Source organism: Emydura macquarii, unplaced genomic scaffold (assembly GCF_026122565.2).
Source record: "Emydura macquarii macquarii isolate MOO-44397 ecotype Brisbane River unplaced genomic scaffold, CSIRO-AGI_Emac_v2 contig_1070, whole genome shotgun sequence".
NCBI lineage: Eukaryota > Metazoa > Chordata > Testudines > Chelidae > Emydura > Emydura macquarii.
In genome coordinates this window covers 1,678,082-1,693,340 of record NW_027131207.1, presented here as the reverse complement: position 1 = coordinate 1,693,340, position 15,259 = coordinate 1,678,082, and the positions used below count along the sequence as shown (strand labels likewise).

General features: G+C 40.2%; 1 protein-coding gene across 1 annotated transcript; it reads left to right on the top strand.

Annotated features, from left to right (window-relative positions):
* Positions 1-495: 495 nt before the first annotated feature.
* LOC137151476 (acetylserotonin O-methyltransferase-like) lies at positions 496-12,141 on the top strand. Its single transcript, XM_067545743.1, has 8 exons — positions 496-618; positions 2,179-2,353; positions 3,906-4,035; positions 4,836-4,904; positions 5,479-5,597; positions 9,307-9,447; positions 10,566-10,688; positions 11,346-12,141. Exons 1-8 carry the CDS (start codon positions 547-549, stop codon positions 11,555-11,557), a joined length of 1,041 nt encoding a protein of 346 aa, XP_067401844.1. The 5' UTR covers positions 496-546; the 3' UTR covers positions 11,558-12,141.
* The last annotated feature ends 3,118 nt before the right edge of the window (positions 12,142-15,259 follow it).

The window sequence follows — 15,259 nt, the reverse complement described above, 5'->3', positions numbered from 1 at the left end:
AGGAACTGGATACCAGAGCTGAGGGTCAAGCTGGAGCCAGAAGCCAAAATTCATGGGCCAGGCCAGAGGTCAGGTACTGGAGCAAGCAGGTTCACAGGCAAGGAGGGGTCCAAGGCAGGGGCAGCACAGAGGCAAGACTGGGTGCCAGGCAAAAGCACAGTAAAAATGTAACTCAGGACCAAGCACACTGGTGGCCATGAGCACTGAGCAACCACCAAACTGCTGCTGGCTTGAGAGTGGGCCTACGGGCCCTTGCAGCCAATCAGGTTGTGTGGTCAGTCAGGCAGCTGTTAGTTTAAACATTTTCTTTTCAAAATATTCAAAGCAATTACACCTGGTTCAGTAAGAATCAAATGCCTGTTTTAGTTTTAAAGGAAAGAGAGCAGCGAGTGACAGGGAGGGGGAAGAGAGGAGGGGAGAGGTCTTAGGGGGAGGGGGCGGAGCAGAGGTGTCTGGTTTTCAGAAATTGGAAAGTTGGGAGCCCTGTAAAAGACGCTTATTTAAATGACGAAGGCAAGAGGATCTCGCACAGAGTGCTGAAGGAAAATGAGCTCCACAGAAGACCTTAACTATCCTCAGATCTTACTTCAATACAGAAATGGGTTTTTAGTCTCAAAGGTAAGAATTACAATAATGCTTGGCAATTCTATTAAAACTAGGAAGGTAGAAATTTTCAGACTCATTGTAGATGGTTAATTTATATCTCTAGAAAGGAACAGACTCAATACAAATGTTCCCAATTTTAACCTCAATCTCCTAGTAGTTTGTCAAATTTGAGCTTGAAACAGGCATGATGGAAGTTTGCAGAAAAAATCCTGTAAGAGATGTCATCTTCAGGGATGGGCAACACTGAGATCATTTATCCAGCCCCCTTGAATTTAGGGGCTTTGGGTAAAGGGAACCCAGATCTGAACCAAGTTGTGTTATTATAAAGTCTTCCAAATGAGGTTTTGCTAAATTAAAATCACCCATAATTGTGCCAGTCTGTTTTGCTAGTAATAGGATATCTCCACATATCTCTAAATTTTGGGTTTTCAGATAAAGAGACCACAGAGTCAAACAACCCTTCATTTTGATTTTTCAAAATACAAAATCCAAGCAACACAGTTTTGCAAAAGTATTCTCACCTATGGTGAATTTTGCATGTCAGTATTTATCTTGGCAGATTGTATCCCTTGGGAGAAAACTGATCTAGTTTAATGACTGTCATTCAAGAAACAGGATAGTAGTAAGGCAGAGGTGGAAACCCAGAGATTTCATTGCTATTTTTGAAGATATTTTTACAAATAATGCATTCCAATTAGTATTTAATATTTCCTTTTCTGTAAAAAGCCAACACAGCAAAACACGAAACACTATTCATGGGGTTGTGTGCGGAGGGAGAGGAATAAAATGTCCAATGAGTCTCCTTTCCACTGTGGAGAGGATATGGGCTAGTTCAAACAGTCACAATTTTCTAAGCACTCAGAGAGGCTGTGGACAGCCAATATTTTCCAAATTCACACTCTTAAAATACATTGAAAGATAATCTGAATAGTGTTATCTCTGAGAGAGAAAAAAGGAATTCTGTGGATGTTTACAAAGGATCATGGCAAGCAGGAGATTAGAATTGTCACACTCTGGCATTTTTAAAAGAATATTTACTATGACAATAAAATATACAATCTAGCTTTATATGTTTCACGCTAGATAGAAAGACATAAATAGAAAGACATTTATTACAATTTGGGCATAGGCTATTAGATCTGACTAACGGCTCCAAAGCTTTTAGGATTGTTTCTGGATTTGATGCACAAGACTTTCATTGGTTTTTTTTTTTTACAATACATCACATCATCACTCCTTTAATCATAGAACAATGCCTTTAACTGTGGTATTGTAAAGGTCTCTTCTAAACCTACAGCAGCAAAAAAATGCATCCACAATATCTGGCCTTAATATGTGATCATTTACTGGGGAGTTCAGCAAGGAAAAGAAATGAAAAAAGCAGTGCATTTAAGCAATGGTCTCAGTGCTAAAAGTCACTGCAGTTTAATCACAGCATTTGAATGGCTGAAAAATACTTTAATGGTGGTTTTAAAAAAAAAAATCTTGTAAAAGTTTCTCAACTGAGGAGCTGCTCATCATTGGGCATCTGCACTTTTTCTTATTCCCCTCCGCCACCCCGTTTGCTTTCAGGTTATGTTTACTGCCTGTGAATTGGGAGTGTTTGATCTACTGCTGGAGTCAGAAGGGCCCCTCTCTTCAGATGCCATTGCTGAACGTTTGGGCACCAGCGCCACTGGAATGGAACGGTTACTTGATGCCTGCGTGGGATTAAAGCTCCTGGGAGTAGAAATTAAAAGTGAAGGAGGTAATGATGTCAGCAAGAGAGAAGACTAACAATTAAATCACTGTTGGTTTTAAGGCCTCATTAAATGTGGGAGACTGAGTTATAATATTAAAAGCAAAAATGCCAGAATGAGGAATGAGGTACAATGTAGTTTGAGAAATTTCAGTGCAGTAGATTTACAAAAACTAAATTTGGGTAAGAGTGAGAGAGTAAAATTTATGTACAGTCACTTTTCTGAGAAGCTGTTTAACTCACTGGACCAAATTCACAAGCAATATTAATTACCCATGTGGAAATGAATTTGAGTCTAAGCAATTGTAAGGGAATGTAAGAGTGCGTAAGGTGTGTAATGAACATAGTGTGGAGGCCAGAAGAAGGTATTTGTTACATCAACTTAGACTTCTTTAAACTGTCCTGCTAACTTAGCCAATTACCTTTATATCTTTATTTCAATTATCTTTATTTCTTAAGGTGCAGCCTCAGATTTTCTGACCTAAAGACACGAGGTCAGATCACATCATTAAGGATCTACAACCTATCCTAGCAGATGATCCCTCACTCGCTCAAGCTGTGGGAGGCAGACCTATCCTTGCTTAGAGACAGCCCCCCAACCTGAAGCAAATATTCACCAGCAACCATACACCATACAAGAAGAACACTAACCCAGGAACATACCCCTGCAACAAACCTCATTGCCAACTCTGCCCACACATCAACTCTAGTGACACCATCACAGGTCCTAACCACATCAGCCACACCATAATGAGCTCATTTACCTGCACATCTACTAATGTAATATATGCCATCATGTGCCAGCAATGCTCCTCTGCCATGTACATTGGCCAAACCGGACCGTCACTATGCAAAAGAATAAATGGACACAAATCAGACATAAAAAATGGTAACATCCATAAACCAGTCGGAGAACACTTCAATCTCCCAGGACACTCAGTAGCTAACTTGAAAGTTGCCATACTTCTACAAAAACACTCCAAAAACAGACTTCAAAGAGAAACTGCAGAACTGGAACTCATATGCAAACTCGACACAATTAAACTGGGTCTAAATAGGGACTTGGAATGGTTATCTCATTACAAGAAGTAATTGTCACTGTTCACACATTCTCACCTCCTAATCGATGGTTGTGAAAAGGCCTCAACTACTCTAACTGAATGGACTTTGCTCATATCTAACTTCTCCATCGTTGTTACTTACCCTTAGATGTATATATATATCTCTTCTCTGATTTCTATTCCTTACATCTGACTAAGTGGGTTACAGCCCACGAAAGCTTATGCCTGAAGAAATTAAATTTGTTAGTCTTTAAAGTGCTACAGGACTCTTGTTGTTTTTGCTGCATACAGTTTAACACAGCTACCCCTCTGGAACTTTATGCTATGTATGTGTCCCCCGCCCCCACTTCTGATGTGTCTAGAGTGGGGAATCTCCTGAACTTTCTTTGTTGCTTTGATTGCATTTCAACAGCTTGTTCTTGTTGCAGAGCTTATGCTGTTAAACGGATTTTGCATGGTGACAGTTTGTAAATGTTAACTTACCTTCTTTTTCCTTTTAGCCTTTTACCAAAACACAGAAATTTCCAGCCTCTATCTTACAAAATCAAGTCCCAAGTCCCAATATCATCATTTTATGTACTACTCCAAAACCGTCTATTCATGCTGGAACTACCTGACAGATGCTGTGAGGTAAGGAGGAGAAATCTTATGTCATTTGTACAGAATTCATCTGCTAGCACCCATTGCAATAAAGCACTTTGCTACATTTGTGACCCTGCACAGGAAGAGGGGTGGCTCTGAGGAAACAAGAGAAAATGAAGACATTGACTGGTAATTGTTTTGGGAGCATGTAGAAGTGCTAAGTATCACTGTTACTACATGTGCTTATGTTTAGTAGTGCTTCAGTGGATAAATTCACTGCAGATTCAGGAAACAGACTTCTATACTATGCGTAGTTGGTGTGTCCCAAGGGGAACATTTCATCATGATAACACTTTCTACGGAGGGAAACCCTCAGCCAAGCAAATGATGATGAATAGTGACTGAGGGATGCCTGCAGGATTCTTAATTGATTCTGTTGCCAAAGGCAGAAGAAAGTGAGGAAGGAAGTCAGTGTATCTTGGGCCAGAATCTCAGCCGGTGCAAATCGGCACAGGTCTTTATGGAGCTATGTCAATTTATATCAGCTGAGGATCTGAGTCCTGTCTCTGGCACATCAAATAACAGTTGTGTTTCCTTCCTCTTAGTGGTGACTGATAATGAACATTAAATATTTAAAAAGTAAAGATTTATTTCCTCTCTGAATCTTTTGGTGTGGCACAGACACTTTCAGAATGATTCAAGCAATCACACAAAGGATAACACTTGTAATACCAAAAGTGATTCCCTTGTACCTTATATGTTTAGTAAAATGGTATCTTAATAAGCCAAAATTGCCACCAGTGCAGCAAGGTATTAAACCAAAAATATCCTCACTATTATTTTTTAAGAGATGGGAGAAACCAGTATGAGCGAGCATTTGGCGTTTCATCGAAAGACCTCTTTGGAGCTATCTACAGGTAATAATCAATTTAGTGTTGGGAGGTTTATGCTTTTTTTTTTATGTGGATGACTTTTCTATTTTGTATTACCGCTTTGACTGCGAGATATGATGATTAGTCCTAGTCACATGAAACAACTTTCATTTCAGTGGTATCCAGTGCTGAGAATCTCTGTGCTTTTCACCTTGGTATCTCAGCAAAAAATTCTTATCTGCAGCCCATCATGAAAAATGGACTATGAGCATATTTGGTATAATAAATAATTCTGTTAAATGAAAAACATCTGGGGACTCTTAGGCTTAGTAAAATAACACTCCCCTACAAGATAAGTGTAATAGGTTTTTCTTCAAAAAAATCTCATTAATAGGTGTGAATATGTAACAGGGTGGATTTATTTTTAATATTTTAATATCTGTTAATGTAAGTTCTTTTTTAATAGTGGTCACAATAATCTATTGTGCATGCTGGCAGAGAAGCAGGATTTAATATAGTATTTGAGCTAAAAGTTAGTGCAAGAGTTATATGATGCTAGCCACCCATGAATGTTTCATAATTTACCTGTTCTACAAATAATGTTCTTTCAAATGACTAGATCAGAAGAAGAGATGATCAAATTCATGCATTTTTTAAATGAATATTGGAGTATATGTGGTAAAGATGTGATTGCTGCATTTGACCTTTCACCTTTCACCCTCATTTGTGATCTGGGAGGTAAGTGTCATCAGAACTTTGAACTGTTTTCTTTTATAAGCTATGGAAAAATACTTCACTTGTTTTACAATCTGTGTGAGTAATGGAAAAACAGGGCAGACTTCATGGCCAGGATCAATCACAAGGGAAGCATATTATATTTTGAGCAAAAACAGTCTAAAAATATGAAAAAGATAAAAGCATTATAAAGCTGAATGTTTTCCCCTAAAGAACTCCATATATCTAAGTTGCAGTTTATCTTCCTTCTAATTGATTTGGTAGGTTTTTCTTCTGCCATTGCTTAACAAATTCTGCCAGAACTGCTTCCAGGCTATTCTTCACTTTGTTCAGTGACTGTAGGTTGATAAATTGCCTATATACTTCTTACCCCAAATAGTTTTACCATTCTCTGTCTATTCCAATCCTATCAGGATTATGGCACTATGCAGTATCCATTTCTACTCCCCACTGCTGTTTTGCTCTTCCATGTTTCTAAAACATAGAAAGTAGAAACGAAGCCCAACTAATCTGTTCTGGTCACTTCCACTTCTTAAACTCTAAAGCCTTCCAATAGGCCTCAGCTGTGTATTATTTTTTCTTGCAATGGCCTTACCTACAATTTTATGGCTTATATGGATGACAATTTTCTGCTGGAACCATGCATAGTGTTAGAACAGACTCTGCCAATGTAGTCCCCTTAGGGCAGCAAATATAGCCCTGCAATTTGGCTGCCAAAATACTGCAAATATTTTCAGACACACCACAATCACTTCTGTGTTTGTTGTGAGGTGCTAAGATCTGCTGTAGATTATGCTGATGATGATGTTTGCAGAGTTGTGTGTTATTGTTTTTAAGTTTTCTTGCATTTGTTGGGTTACTTCCATGATCATGGGGCTGATTCAGCCTCAATGGGAATTATCATGTATTTAAGGACAGGCCTGTGCTTAAGCACCTGGGTGAATCAGGGTCCATAAGCATGGTCTGTTCTGTTCTTGGACTATTTCATTTTAAGTAGAGCTGGTTGAGAAAATGAATCTCACACTGCAAAAATGTCAGTGTTTTAGAAATACATTTTATCCCAAATAGGGATGAAAAGCCAAAATCTGAAAGATTTTTGTGGAAAGGAAATTCTGCAATATTTCATTTTGGAAACACCAGTGGGTTCCTGGAGCAGGGATATTTCAGTGTTTCTCAAATGGAAGATGCTTCCTGAGAGCCCTGCTCGGCAGCAACCCCACCCTCAGCAACCCGCTGAGGAGCCAGGGCTTTGGGGGATCCCAGATTCCAAACTGCTGACCAGATGGGCTGCGGTCAGGCAGGGCAGGGAAACTGGCAGGAAACCAGGCAGGCTTCTAGCAGAAACCCACCTGGTTTCCTTTTGAAAGGTTTGTTGAAACAGGCATTCCCATGGAATGCTTTGCGTTTGACAAAGCAGCATTTTCTGATGGAAAAATGTCAGTGGAAAATTTATCACCAGCTCTAATTTTAAGTATGTTATTCTGAAGCTTAATATGCCACGGAATCTTTCCAAATTGTCCCACTTCCCACCCACCACCTGAACAGAATTTAAAGTCCCTTTTCCCCCGTCCTGCCTTTTCCCCAAGAATAATGTGCTAGTTGTCTTGGGATTCCAGTTCTCTACTTCTCAGACTGGAATCAGAGTTTTCATTACAAGGGATTTAAAAGTGTTCTTGGTGGCTGTTTGTATAGAATTAGTATTGAAGAGCCACTATAAAAGTTGGTAGGCTCAGAATTTGGACCACTCTGTCCCCTCCCATCCTTCTTTCTGTTTGCAAAGTCCATATATGAAATATCTTTCAGTGCCTCATTTGGGTGTGATTCAAACCCTAAAGGAGTTGATGGGAATTGTCCCATTGACTCTACTGAGCTTTGGATCAGGCTACTGTTGAATACTCACTGCCCACAGTCCTATGCATATGACTAGCACTGCAGTAATAAACCCATGGAGCAAAAGGAGCCTAAGCAGAGAAACCAGTTCAGTTTTCAGTTTACTGTTGTGAACCATGAGAAACACATGAATTTAATAATCTGGGAAAAATAACCTTGACACATGCTGTCCTGTTAAGGTGAATTAGTTCTACCCAAGCTCCTCATATGTTTCTTTCCCGCTCTGGGGTTTGTTTTACAATACAAACAAAACCTAATCCTGAACAATGTCGGTATGGTAAAGTTTTGAATGGTGAATACCAGATATGCATCTTTCACATTTTTGACAATTCAATTATTTTGCTCATGGCTTAGTGTGGCATGTCCTACATACCCAGATCCTGCTTTGGTGTAAACTTAATGTAAGGAGTTAGGGGCTTTTGGAAACCAGCTTGTAGTGAAGTGTGTGTATACTACTAGTGCATAGCTGCAGCGACTGTGCTGATTGTGCCCGTGCTGGGACTCAGGAGACATGGGTTCTGTTCCAGTTCTGCCCCAGCCTGCTGGATGACCTTAGGCAAATAATTTCACTGTTCCATGCATCTGTACAATGGAGATAATGACCATAGAAGATTAGAGCTGGAAGGGACCTCAGGAGGTCATCTAATCCAACCCCCTGCTCAAAACAGGACTAACCTCAGCTAAATCATCCCAGCCAGGGCTTGGTCAAGCTGCAGCTTAAAAACCTCTAAAGATGGAGATTCCACCACCTTCCTAGATAATCCATTCCAGTGCTTCACCACCCTCCTAGTGAAAAACTTTTTCCTAATATCCAACCTCGACTTCCCCCACTGCAACTTGAGACCATTGCTCCTTCTTCTGTCTTCTACTACCATTAAGAACAGCCTAGCTCCATGCTCCCTGGAACCCCTTTCCAGGTAGTTGAAGGCTAAACAAGCCTAGTTCCCTCAGTCTCTCGTCATAAGTCTTGTGCTCCAGCCCCCTAATCATTTTTCATTGACTTTAAGGCCAGAAAGGACTATAGTTTTCATCTACTTTAATAGCACTATATAAGATGTAAAGTTTTATTATCACGCTAAATGATTTTCTAATGACTGAAGATGGTAGTTTTAAAACAGAAGAATTGTTAGTCAATTTTAGCTAAGGGGAATATCTATTGTGGTAGGTCACTGGTACTTTAGCTTTTAGCTGAATCTAATGCTGGTTGAAATTTTTTTCAGAATATTTTCACAAAAAAATTGAGGTTTCTGGTTTGCAGTGTTCAAAACAGATCCAATTTTATTTGTTTAACTTGCCATGTTTTATGGAAAACACTGAAATGGTTATCTAAATTTCCTGTTTACCAAAATACAGGTTTTCAGTGAAAAAAACCCAACTTCCCAGTAATTATGTTGATCGAAAAAAAGTCATACAAAAATTCACAAAAATTAAAACTTAGAAAAAGTCAATATTGCACAAAATTTTCATATTCAAAACGGCCATTTTTTTAAAGAAAAAAACTCCTAATTTGAAAATTTTCAGCCAGCTGTAGCTGCATCACACTGTGTTGTTTTAAAATACCCTTTATGGTTAGATCGCAAAATTGGAAGCCAAGAGAATTGGGTCATATTCCAGAGAGAGGCTGTGAGACCATGGGCAAATCACTTATTTTTTTTGTACTTCAGTTCTCCTTTTGTAAAATGGATACTAACATTAACCAACCTCACAAGGCATCATGAGTCTGAGTTCATTGCAGTCTAAGTTTCTTAGATGGAAGATGTTACAAAAATGCACTGTATTGTTACATGTGAGTATTTACCATGTCTTTTTCTTTCACTATAAGGAGGTCCAGGTGGTTTGGCCCAGGAATGTATTTCTTTGTACCCAAATTCTACAGTCACAATTTATGACCTACCTGAAGTAGTGCGAATGGCAAAGGAGCGTTTTGTACCCCTAGAGGAACGTCGGATCACTTTCCGCGAAGGTAAACTTGGTTCATTTTGTGTGTGCCCATCTGCAAAGAAAAATGTGCTGAAATGACTGTTTCGTGATAACAGAATATAATGAGCAATGCACGCCATTTGAACTTGATTATTGACCTGGGAGAAGCTGAGCTATTAGTAGCCAAGGATGCAAGTATATACCAAAGCTTTGACCATCATCCCGATGAAACAGCAACATAAAAAGATGAAAACAAACTCTATGCTGTGGCCTTTCTAGCCTTTCCCAGTGTCACACGGTGGGGATGTGGCTTCACTGAATGATTGTGGGCAGATCCAAAGCATGCAAAATTATTGAAAACAGTAGGTTTGTATATTAGTGCAATGTGACTGGGCACAAAGGTCCATCAGGACGTCCATGTTACATTTGAAGGGCTAAATGCTGTTGGGGTCATGTTACAATATAAATTATTTAAATCAAAATAAATGGTCAGGGTTGGGGGTTGGAGGTGGAGGGGAGAGACAGAGACAGAGAAAGGGGATCTACCCAGCAGTGAAGAAGGGGAAAAAGGAGAGGGGTTAGGGGAATGACCTAAAAGCAAAGACAGAGAAGTGTTACAGATGGCAGATAGGAAACTGATGAGAGAGAAAGAGAAAGAGATGAAACTGGCATACAGTAAAGAGCATCACCAAATACCCAATACTGGTAGATTTGCCCACCTTGTTTGAAGGAGCTTTTTAAATTTAGTTGATGTACAAGGAGGTGAAAATAAACTTTCTTTTTTCTTTAGGGAACTCTCTCCAACCCTTTCTTTATAATGCATTATGAGTACCCTAATTTCTATCTCTTTAGAGAATTTGTGAAGCACTAACATTTTTTCCAAAGAATCCGTTATTTCTTTTAAATATTTGGCTGCTAAAATTTCTCAGGACTCTTCCACACTTAACAAAAACAAACACCCTTCACACTGCCTCACAACACTGAGAACATTTGCCATTCAGTGTCAGCACCTGCTTTGCATAGGCCCTGAGCGTGACAAGCCAGAAGAGTATAGTTCCCCAGCAAGTCTCTTGAACAGCTTTGAAGCTAATTTGTACTTCTTGCAACACTGAATTTGCTTATTCAGGCCTGTTCTTTGCTTTGTTTTTCTTTTTGTTATAGGAGATTTTTTTAAAGATCCAATTCCAGAGGCTGACCTGTATGTTTTGGCTAGGGTTCTGCATGACTGGGCAGATGACAAGTGTATGCAGCTGCTAGCAAAAGTCTACAAGGCTTGCAAGCCTGGTATGTTTTCCTCTTTGCAAAATAGAGACTTGTATGCATCATTTGTTTGGGACAGAGTTTTGGGTTTTTTAAGGGCTGTTTCAATGAAAGGCTAAGGTTTTCAGTGTATGTTTCCTTACTTTCTCCTTTTAAAACAGTGATTTGCATCCAGGACACGTCAGTTATGGCCAATGTAAAACATTTCCCAATGGTCTTCTAGTTTTGGGCACTTCGCTTTAGACATGCAAGTCCAAATTTTTAAAGTATTTAGGTGCCTAAATATGTTGATAGGCACCTATTCACATTTTGAAAATTGCCAATCTGCATTTTTAAGTGGCTCAATACTTTAAATAATCTGGCCCATGGTGCTTGATTGTCAGAGATGCTGAGCAACCAGAATTCCAGTTCATTTCAGCTGGAGTAAATAAATGTTTCAATCACAGTTAATAGGTCCCCCCTTTACCCTCTACTTTGAAGTATAGGGAATAAGTTAATTCATTCATACAGTCCCTATTGCTATTTCATTTACTATTGTAACAATATAACATCGTTTTTCTTTTAATATAAAGAGGATCACTAAGGTTATGGAGATACCTAAAAATGCAGTTGGAAAAAAAGCTTTTGTGTCCTTCTCTGACAAATCAATGTGTGGGGTTTTTAACCTCTTTATCCCACCAGGTGGCGGAGTGTTGGTGGTTGAAACACTTTTGAATGAAGACAAAACTGGGACTTTAGAATCCAAGCTTTACTCTATGATGATGTTGGTGCAGACTGAAGGAAAAGAACGAACGCCAACTGAGTACAACAAGCTCCTCACTGCAGCTGGTTTCAGAGAGATTCAAGTCAAGAAGACAGGAAAGCTCTATGATGCCATTTTAGGAAGAAAATAATTCTCTTTTCTTTCTTCTCTATTGTTAGATATATAAATGCAGTTCTGCGATCAGCTTTTATTAGTCTGCAGCAATGAACCCAGCTCATAGTCAAGCTTGTCACTTTCTTTGTACAATGTTAGAACGTTCATTCATTATTATGTATGTTGAGCATATAGAGATCGACAATCTGCCAGTTTGAATGTGACTCCTCTTTGGCTCTGGGCTTTAAATGGGAGAATAAAGTAATTAACATGTTTAACCAGAAATAGCATGTGAAAGCAACACTGTAGAAAGCTTATACTTCTTGCTTTATACACTGTTTCTATTCTGTTAGACTTTGTACTTTTCCACTCTGCATGTTTAACATAATATATCTGGGCTATCTGGGTGTGTATCAACTTTCTTCCTGCAAAAATAAACTGTACATCACTGTACTGAATACTGTTGGATGCACTGAGATTCTATGAAAATGTATACAATGTTAAGGACGTATGAGCTCTTTCATGTCAGGACTTGCCATTCTTCAGTTTCATTAAATGTTCCTTAATTCTGTCTCATATCACAGCAAGGAGAGGACAGTTACTATAATGAAAGGTATCAAACTCAAAACTAATCAAATAAAGTATTTTCCCCCACTTTGCCTGTGGCACTCATTGCTACAGGATATTGCTGAGACCAAGAGCTTAGCAGGATCCAGAAAAGGAGTCAACTTTTATATAGATAACAGTATTGTAATGCTCCCATATACAAAGCAAAGGAATTTCTGGAATACTGAAAGTAACAACTGTAGCACACACAGGCAGGACTTGTCTGCCTACTAAACTCCCCAAATCAGATATAACAGAGAACAGCAGAGATCAGCTTCATACTAAGGTAGAGATACAGCACCATGTGCTGGTGGAGGTACTGTCTGCACTGAACATTACCCTATCCGAAGTTGCTGTAATAAGCATTACAAGAAAAAAAGAGAGTTTTGGAAGGAATAAAAACTCATACACACCTGAGTATCAATGGATTTCTGAGTATTGGGAGTTAGAAGAATACTTTTTCTAGAAACAAGTTTTCCCTCAAACACCTTGGTCAGGTCTGAGCTAACCCTTTTAGGATAAGGTGAGTTAGGGTGGGCGTGGGACTCAGCTTCATCTGTGGCATGTTAACCTGCCTCCCCAGGTGAAAGGAATGAGAACAGAAGTCTTGTTGGGTGCATGTGACTAAGAACCAGGCTTCCTGGGAGAGATAAGGGCAGACTTTCTCAAGAGAGAGACTTCAGGGAAAGCAGTTGTGGACCTCAGTGTTACATTAAACAGTAAGACCTAGCTAGGAAAGGGCTGATAAGGAGGAGGACTAAGAACAGAGGATTGGGGCCTTCTTAACTTATTCCAGCTCCCTATTAGGCTGATATACAAATACTACAAAAGCATCTGACATACAACATTATAAAAGAACATTTTTAATGAAATTCATAAAAGTACACGCCAGGAGTTCCTAAACCTTTTCATAGTGTAGGCTGCTTTTAAATACTCAGACTGTTTTGTGGACTCCTCCCTTCTCATTCACAATCTCATGTCCCATTCTCTGTATCACTGGTGACCATGTAATTTTGCTGTGGCTACTGTAGCAGTTGCTTGCGATGGAGAGGTATTTCATTTAGCCTGAAATGTCTTAAGGTGATTAAGCAGATGGAAATAAAGTAGAAGAGTCAGCGCTATTTAACCAGCAAACTCTTCACAGACTATAGTCCGGGAAACACTGGGATGGAGCGGGGTCCTCAGTAAGATCTCTGGGTGTTGTTGGGAAGAGCCCTCAGTAAGATTCTAGATACTGCTGTGAAGACAGCATGTGGTAGGTTGGGATAGGGATAACTATATTGAAGATCTCTATCTACACAGAACTATGGGCTATGAGTGTTTAGAGATGTACGCATTGGATTCTTCGACAATGGGATGTTGTTCCAGGAAGAAGGATTACTAGGAAGAGATGGGATTCACCTAACGAAGTGAGGGAAGAGTATCTTCTCAGACAGGCTGGCTAACCTAGTGAGGAGGGCTTTAAACTAGGTTTGATGGGGGATGAGGACCTAAGCCTGGAGGTAAATGGGGAAGTGGGACACCAAGAGAAAGCAGAAAAAGGAGGGTGCAGCAGGGGAGGCTCCTGAATTGCACTGAGAAAGTAGGGCAATCGGCCAGTTATCTCAAGTACTTATACACAAACGCAAGAAGTCTGGGAAACAAGTAGGAGGAATTGGAAGTCCTGTCACTGTCAAGAAACTATGATATGATTGGAATAAGCGAGACTTGGTGCGGTAACTCACACGACTGGAGCACTGTCATGGATGGGTATAAATTGTTCAGGAAGGACAGGCAGGGGTGAAGGGGTGGAGGAGTTGCACTGTATGTAAGAGTGCACTAAGATTGCTCTGAGCTCCAGTATGAAACTGGAGATAACTCAGTTGAGAGTCTCTGGGTTAAGCTTAGAAGCAAGAACAATAAGGGTGATGTCGTGGTGGGTGTCTGTTATAGACCACCAGACCAGGAGGATGAGGTAGATGAGGCTTTCTTCAGTCAATTAGGGAAAATTTCCAGTTCACAGAACCTGATTCACATGGGGGACTTCAATGACCCTGACATCTGCTGGAAGAGCACTACAGCAGAGCACAGATAATCCAGGAAATTTTTGGAGAGTGTCACAGACAATTTCCTGGTACAAGTGCTGGAGCAACCAACTAGGGGCCATGCTCCTCTTGACCTGCTGCTCACAAATAGGGAAGATTTGGTAGGGGAAGTAGAAGTGGGTGGCAACCTAGGCAGCAGTGACCATGAGATGGTCGAGTTCAGGATCCTGACAAAAGGAAGAAAGGAGAGCAGCAGGATATGAACCATGGACTTCAGAAAAGCAGACTTTGACTCCCTCAGTGAGCTGATGGGCAGGATCCCCTGAGTGGCTAATATGAGGGGGAAAGGAATCCAGGAGAGCCGGCTGTATTTTAAAGAAACCTTATTGAGGGCGCAGGAACAAACCATCCCGATGTGCAGAAAGAATAGCAAATATGGTAGGCATCCAGCTTGATTTAACAAAGAAGCCTATGCTGAGCTTAAACACAAAAAAGAAGCTTATAAGAAGTGGAAGCTTGGTAGGATGACTAGGGAGGATTATAAAAATACTGCTCCAACATGCAGGAACAAAGTCAGGAAGGCCAAAGCGCAATTGGAGTTGCAGCTAGCAAGGGACATTAAAGGGAACAAGAAAGGTTTCTACAGGTATGTTACCAACAAGAGGAATATTAGGGAAAATGTGGGCCCCTTACAGAATGGGGGAGGCAACCTAGTGACAGAGGATGTGGAGAAAGCTGAGGTACTCAATGCCTTTTTTGCCTCTGTCTTCACAGACAAGGTCAGCTCCCAGACTACTGCACTGAGCAGCACAGAATGGGGAGAAGGTGAACATCCCTCAGTGCTGAAAAACAGGTTCAGAACTATTTAAAAAGATGGACATACACAAGACTATGGGGCCAGATGCAATGCATCCGAGGGTGATGAGGGAGTTGGCTGATGTGATTTCAGAGCCATTGGCTATCATCTTTGAAATCTCATGGCAATTGGGGGAGGTCCCTGATGATTGAAAAAAGGCAAATATAGTGCCCATCTTCAAGAAAGGGAGGAAAGAGGATCCAGGGAACTACAGACCAGTCAGCCTCACCTCAATCCCTGGAAAAATCATGGA

Excerpts from the sequence above, each read along its gene's own strand:
- LOC137151476 (XM_067545743.1), top strand. The coding sequence starts at position 547 with ATGAGCTCCACAGAAGACCTTAACTATCCTCAGATCTTACTTCAATAC. Across the intron at positions 4,036-4,835 it reads TACCTGACAGATGCTGTGAG|AGATGGGAGAAACCAGTATG; the intron begins GTAAGGAGGAGA and ends TTATTTTTTAAG. Across the intron at positions 4,905-5,478 it reads CTCTTTGGAGCTATCTACAG|ATCAGAAGAAGAGATGATCA; the intron begins GTAATAATCAAT and ends TCAAATGACTAG.